We start from the raw sequence: 6,761 nt of genomic DNA, 5'->3' as shown, positions 1-6,761 counted from the left end.
CAGCCCTGTGACTTGCTGAGGCTGGGGGCCTTTCCCAGTGGGGGAAACATAAGCAATTAAAACCTGTAACAATTAGCTAGTGGGCTGGGAAGGGGAGCAAGTCCCCCACCTCTCTAAAGGCGACCAGATTGCAAAGGGCTGGTAACACGTCCCCAGCAGAGATGCTATCTGGCCCTCTGAGTTGTTTGCTCAGTTGTTTTTGGAAAGCAGGTGGTTGGAAAAGTTGCCTGAGTGAAGTCACAGCTTTATGGACAGAGAACCTGCTCCCATCAGGGCTGTGCCACCGGTGGGCACTGAGTGAGGCAGGGTCCGGCTGGGGCTAGGGCTACTTTTTCCAGGGTAGGTTGACCTGTCCAGTTCCTCTGCATGGAGCAAGGATAAGGGAATGAATTTATTTTTAAGATGAATGGGCCAAATCTTGAACATCAGAGAGCAGCAAAGGTCCTCTGAAGTCAGAGGATCTCCCCACCACCCTCAGGACATAGCTCTTTCCTCTGGCAGCTTTCATTTCACCTGGCCATCTCCATTTGATGTGACAAATTCCCATTTTGTCTCTGGCTGTGTGGCAAAGTGGCTCATTCAACGCAGAGTTCTTTGAGGGCCCTTCTGCTTGAGTTTAGCTTTAGATGCCCAGCAGCCCCATAAGCTGCAGGTGGTGATCAGCCTGCCTGGGTATGGAGGTTTGGGCTGAGGTTAAAGCAATGTGCTGGGCCTGAAAGGAGATGGAGGTATTAATGCTTTAGTCAGATTTGCTGAAAACTCATGTGGAGTTTTAGATATAGCATCTTTTAAGTTTTTTTTTGTCTTCCCTTCCTCGCAGACATCAGCCCTGAGACTCGTGCCAATGTCAAGTTTGTGCAGGACACTTCCAAGTACTGGTACAAACCGGACATCTCCAGAGAGCAGGGTGGGTATATAGCGCAGGGTGGGTATATAGCACAGGGTGAAGGATATGGTCGAGTGAGCTGTGCTTGGGAGTTGGGTTGTATCTGGGATCACAGGGATTAGCAAGGATTTCCCTTAGGGGCTGAGTTAGGAGTGAAGGTGGATAGAGGCTGCTCAGACCAATGCAGTGGGGGATTGAAGCCCAACTCAGCTGCAGGCTTGCATGTGGGCTCCCCAAACCTTCCTCTTAGTGGAGGAGCACTGGTCCCCACAGTGTGCAGTGGATCTATGCAATTTGGTCTGCAAAGCACCCAGATGTTGAATGGACAGAGTGGTCTTGGAGATATGGCTAAAATAAGAGGGGAGGACAAGTTGGGAACAAGGTGCCTTCACGGGCAAGGTCCCAGCATTCAACCCCTGGTCTCTGCCTTCTCTCCAGTGCTCGGTTTCTCAGAGCTGGGCTGAGTGGGAATGGGTGCTCTGAGATAACTATGAAAGCGCAGTGGAGGTGGTGGGGATATGAGCCCCTGCCTGGCTGCACACTCACACAAGAACCCCATCCAGATGTGCAGGGGCGTTAGTAACATCGCAGTGCCCAGTTATGAGGCTATGGAGCCAGGGTGCCCTGTCCTCACCCACACCTGCTGGTTTTGGAGGGCACATGGTGTCTCACCATGCCGGCTCTGAGATCTTCCATTCCCTTCTACAGCCATCGCACTGCTGAAGGACAGAGAACCGGGGGCTTTCATCATCCGAGACAGCCACTCCTTCCGGGGAGCCTACGGCCTTGCCATGAAAGTAGCTTCTCCACCTCCCACAGTCATGCAGCAGAACAAGAAAGGTATTGTGTGCCCTTTTCCATCCCACGCTGAGATGCTTTCCATTGTTTAGCCGGGGCAATCAGGCAGCTGGGTCTGCTGAGCCAGTCTGCCGTTGGGTATGTGCTGATGTGGCAGGATCCCCCCTCCCAACCCTCCCCTCCCAGGGCGTAGGGGAGCATCAGACACACTCTGCCCTGAGCTTCAGAGGGCTCAAGGGTATCTGCATCTTGAGCTTGGCATGTTGAAATGAGCACAGCCTCCCCAGCCCACCAACACCACGGAGGAGCCTGGCTTGGGTTCAACCCTGTGCAAAGGGTGGGGTTTGATGATGGTGTGCAGGGTGCAGTGACCCCTCTTTCAAGCTGGAGCACTGGTTTCTCCATGGGACTGCAGCGTAGGAGGTGGAGGGTGGCTCTGGTGTAAGAACATCCCGTCTCTTCCCAGGAGACATCACCAACGAGCTGGTGAGGCACTTCCTCATCGAGACCAGTCCACGGGGTGTGAAACTAAAAGGATGCCCCAATGAGCCAAATTTTGGTGAGTGCTCCCAGTGTGTTTCCCACATGCAGAGTTGGGCTAGAAGAGTGTTGGCTTTGCTGGTCTATCAAAGCAGAGCTATTGGGTGGCTGGGAGATCCCCCACTGCTGTTACTGCTGCTTTTTCCTATGTAACTGAGTCCTGTGGGCATCTGGAGCCTCTGGTGTTGTGCGCACTCATGAGTGCACACAAAAGCACCTGTATGCACAGGTATGTACCTTCCTGCGTACATGAGTAGGACAAATAATGCTGCTGGGCAGGGTGGAGGGCAGGGGCTCCACTTGATCTGTTTAACCTATGGCTAATGTATTCTGAGGTGCTGCACAAGGACCTCTGCCCCATTAGTTGTTCCTAAGGTGACCCTGGCATCTCTGCCCCCTCCCTCAACCCTTCAGTGGCATGATGGTTTCAGGTAGGGGGATTGCCGCATGTGGCATTAGGACTGCAGTGAAGAAACCCTCCAAAAGGCTTTTTCCCATCCCTCCACAACAGCAATGACCTAGCACCAGGGAAACCTATTGTCCCCAGCACTGCACTGACCACGTACCCTCTCTCCCCAGGCTGTCTCTCAGCACTGGTGTACCAACACTCCATCATGCCCTTGGCCCTGCCCTGCAAGCTGGTCATTCCTGACCGAGGTAAGAGCCAGTACCAGAAGGGATTGCACCCTCCCCCATGGCCTGTGGCAATGGGGTAGTTTTCCAAGCAGGAAACAGCAGTAACCGTCCATGTCTTCTAGATCCCATGGAGGAAAAGAAAGACACTGCATCGGCCACCAACTCAGCCACAGACCTCCTGAAGCAGGGTGCGGGTAAGTAGAGAGGGGCTGTCACAGTGTGAATGTGGCTCAGAGCAGCGATTGACCCCACACCTTGCTGTTGCTTCTTCTAGCCTGCAATGTCCTCTTCATCAATTCTGTGGAGATGGAATCACTGACGGGCCCCCAGGCCATTGCGAAGGCTGTTGGTGAGACGCTGGTGGCTGACCCCACGCCCACCGCTACCATTGTCCACTTCAAAGTTTCTGCACAAGGCATCACCTTAACCGACAACCAGAGAAAGTAAGAGCCCCCATGGTCTCATGCCTGGGTCCCCACATCCAATGGGGCTGTGATCCAGGGAGTGTGTTGATGAAGGATGTCCCTGAGGTGGCGTGAACTAGTCATGGGCAGGGCTGGGCTTTGTCCTTGACTTCAGGAGCATCCTAGTGGAGACCTATGGAATTGTCCCCTATGCTGGTGGGAGTGGGCTGTGGTGGGGCAGAGGTGGGGGCTCCCTGGCCCTGACACTCCCTGCCTTGTGTTTCAGATTGTTCTTCCGACGACACTACCCCCTCAACACTGTCACCTTCTGTGACCTGGACCCCCAGGAACGAAAGTGAGTGCCCTAACCTCAGGGGAGCACATGTCCTCTGCCCCTTTCCCTCTCCTAGGTTCCCAGGTGTCTTGGAGCAGGGTTTTTGCTTGCTCTGTCCCCCTTGCCTTTGTGGAGGACAGGGACTTGGATACTGTGGGGCAACACCAGCTTCTTCTGGTGACTTCTTGGTGTCTCCAAGCATCATCTTACTGGGGGAGGTGTATCAGGTTTTTTTTCATAGAGCCAAGCCTGTGCAAAGCCAGGCTGGCCCTCCAGCATTGGTGGCACCCCATCATGGCCTTGTCTCCCTGTGCGGTGCAGGAGACACCATCCCTCACACCTCCTCTTATCCTTGCAGGTGGACTAAAAATGAGAGCAGCGGCGCAGCCAAGTAAGTACTTTCCATGCTTCCCAGATGATTCCTCCCAACCACTGTCAGGGTGGCTCCTGCTTCTTTGAGCACTGGCTGGAAGATGCCCCATTAGGGCAGTCTCTTGGCCGTGTGTGAGATGGGCTCAGCTCCTCGCTGAAGGACAGTTTCATCCAAGTGTGAGACCATGGTCCTGGGGACTCAGGAAGCATCTTTGCCCCAGCTGAAATCAAGACAATCTTTCATCCCTAAACTTGTGGTCAGAGCAGGCGTGGCCCTTGCTGAACAGGGCTTACTGGAAACTCTCTCAGCAGAGTCAGAGAGAGTCAGAGGCAGCAGAGCTGGGAGTTATGTTGGTGGTGTGTAAGACACTGGCCAGCTCTTCCCTTTCCTCCTGTCCTCCCTGTCCTGACCCATGGGAGTGCAGAGCCGCTGACTGAGCCCATTTCCAGGGGCCAATTCCCACTAATTTTAGCTATTGTGTTAGCAAAGGGGTTTTTATTAGGATGTCCAGCTGCTGGGATATTTCCCCTCCCCAATTAGAAATGCGACAGCCTGGGCCTGTCTCACATTCTGTTCCCTTGTATTTATAACTTGAGTTTGCACGTTCTAATTAAAAAAAAAAGGGGAGGGGGGCATTTTATTTATCAGGGGAGAGAGAGACAGGAATAACCACCCAGTTTTCTGTGTCCCCACATAGCCTTCCTTTCGTATAGGTTCTACCCCAATGGCCAACCCATCACAGTGGTTTCAAGAGTCATCACCCAAACCAAGGCAATGATGTGATCATCTGGAATGTCCCTTCTTGGGGACAGTCCACGGGAGGGTGGCAGGGGTGGTCAAAGCAAGGGGGGTTTGGCCAAGAGATGATGGAAATGCAGTGCTAGCCTTCAAAGAAACTGCAGCAAAGGGAAGAGCAGATGGGTCTTTGAGCAGGCGGGTTTGAGATGTTTCCCTCTGTGTTGTGTGTGAGGTGGGTGTTAAAAGACAGGAAGGTGGACCAGCCCATGCTGGAAAAGGCTGGTGGTCTTCTTTGGGTGAGCAACGCTGACAGACCTCACTAAATCTGTTGCCTTCTTCCCACCCAGGCTCTTTGGCTTCGTGGCCAGGAAGCAAGGGAGCACTACAGACAACATCTGCCACCTCTTTGCTGAGCTGGACCCAGACCAGCCGGCTGCAGCCATTGTCAACTTTGTCTCCAGGGTCATGCTTGGCTCTGGCCAGAAAAGATGAGCTGGTGCTTGCGGGTGATTCTTGAATTTTGGAGAAGGACTTGGAGCTGATCCGAGAAGGAGTGTGAGGAAGTGTATTGGGGGAGAGGGAAGTGATGTGGGGGGGAGGGGGGGAAAGGGTTGATATTTTGGAGGAAAACAGCAAACAACAAAAAAAACCCCAATGAAACTCCTAAAAACTCAACACAAGTGAAACACACACATAGAAGAACCAAAACCACGCACCTACGTATGACAGCCACAAAGTCACGCCAGACAGGATGTATGTCCCATTGCAGGGAAGGTGACCAAAGCGAAGGCGGCAGTGAGAGGCATGTTTGTAGCTTTCGGCATCATGGTTCCGAGTGGTGACATCTACTCGGGACTGACTGCGGGACCATTACTGCTGTTTTCCATCTGGAAAAAAAAGAGACAACCAGCAAAACCCAATGAAGAAGCTCCGTCCTGGCAACTCCATAAGCGAATGTCTACTGTGTGTTTGGAACAATCCCATAGGAGAAAATGACTTGGGCTGGGTCTGTGGGACACTGGAGGAGTTGCTTTCAGATACCTTCCCTTGCCTGGCCGCAGTGGAGAGTCCTCACTGATCCTCGCTCTTCTGAAACCTGCCAGCCACCTGGCTGGGGGTATGGTGGAGCTTGGTCCTGAACCCTCCCCTCCCTGGAGAGCGCGGCTGTGGGCTGACCTCCATTACTGACCCAGAGCCCAGCGCCGGTCACAGGTGAGCCACTGTGAGTCCAACCAGAGAGTGGGGTTGCAGCATTTCCCCACCTTCCCGGGGGTGCTTGTGCCCCGCAGCCTGTGAGGAGGTGTTGCAGGGCTCCTGCCACCCCATGCCTGGGGAAGGCAGGTGCTCCCCGAGAACCTCCCTGGAGGATGCAGAAAGTCGCCTCCTCTCCTGTCTCCCCCTTTTCCCTCCTGTCACTAGTCCTCTTTGGCAGTTTTCTCCTGCAGCCTGTCACACAAAACAAAACAGAAAGGAAAGAAAAACGTTGTAATAATAATGATAAAGATTATAATAATAGCGGGTGCTGGCACATGTGGGTTCCCTGTGCGAAGCAGCGGACCCGTGGCTACCCCTATCTCGCTCTTCAGAGACGCGCAAGCGGTTTTTACATTGCACGGACATTCAAGTTGCACGAAAGGCAAATGACTACAAGTAACTCAGGCGCTTTTTTCTCCTTTTGTTTTGGAGGCCACATTAAAAAAAAAGAAAAAAGAAGGAAGAAAATGTAGAAAAAGAAAATAAAAAGGGACTGGACCTGCAGTTGCTTGGCAGCTGTGGCTCAGTGGGGAGGTAACAAATCCTCCGAGAGCCACTCTGCTCGGCACGTGCATACCCCCAAAACAGGCTGGCTGGGGGCTTGTGCCCCTTGAATGCACCGTAGTTTTGGAGTGGCTTCGGTGCTGTTGGCTCTTCCCTCTGCTTTGGGTGGTGAGGAGAGCCAGCTGGGGGGTGAGAGGGCCCCCACGCTGCTGAGGTGGGGGAACACGGTTGGGGGACAGTGGGCAGAGGTCCCAGTCCCACAGTGCCGGGGAGGGGGCAGAGGGTGGCTTGGAC

At 53.6% G+C, this 6,761-nt stretch overlaps 1 protein-coding gene across 1 annotated transcript in view; it reads left to right on the top strand.

Annotated features, from left to right (window-relative positions):
- Positions 1 to 5,390, top strand: part of LOC104490130 (tensin-like) — a gene marked incomplete at its 5' end in the record, with an annotated part of 7,946 nt that extends 2,556 nt beyond the window's left edge. Inside the window, 9 exons of the mRNA XM_010132378.1 lie at positions 821 to 907; positions 1,595 to 1,726; positions 2,151 to 2,243; positions 2,804 to 2,881; positions 2,983 to 3,054; positions 3,135 to 3,303; positions 3,551 to 3,619; positions 3,957 to 3,989; positions 5,057 to 5,390. Coding sequence (XP_010130680.1) covers positions 821 to 907; positions 1,595 to 1,726; positions 2,151 to 2,243; positions 2,804 to 2,881; positions 2,983 to 3,054; positions 3,135 to 3,303; positions 3,551 to 3,619; positions 3,957 to 3,989; positions 5,057 to 5,201 — 878 coding nt within the window. The remainder of the gene's footprint in view (positions 1 to 820; positions 908 to 1,594; positions 1,727 to 2,150; positions 2,244 to 2,803; positions 2,882 to 2,982; positions 3,055 to 3,134; positions 3,304 to 3,550; positions 3,620 to 3,956; positions 3,990 to 5,056) is intronic.
- Between the last annotated feature and the right edge of the window lie 1,371 nt (positions 5,391 to 6,761).

The sequence above is a fragment of the Buceros rhinoceros genome, unplaced genomic scaffold (genome assembly GCF_000710305.1).
Source record: "Buceros rhinoceros silvestris isolate BGI_N320 unplaced genomic scaffold, ASM71030v1 scaffold6973, whole genome shotgun sequence".
In the NCBI taxonomy this organism is placed as follows: Eukaryota; Metazoa; Chordata; class Aves; order Bucerotiformes; family Bucerotidae; genus Buceros; species Buceros rhinoceros.
Note: the sequence above shows the minus strand (reverse complement) of the source record. Positions and strands in the feature narration are given on the sequence as shown.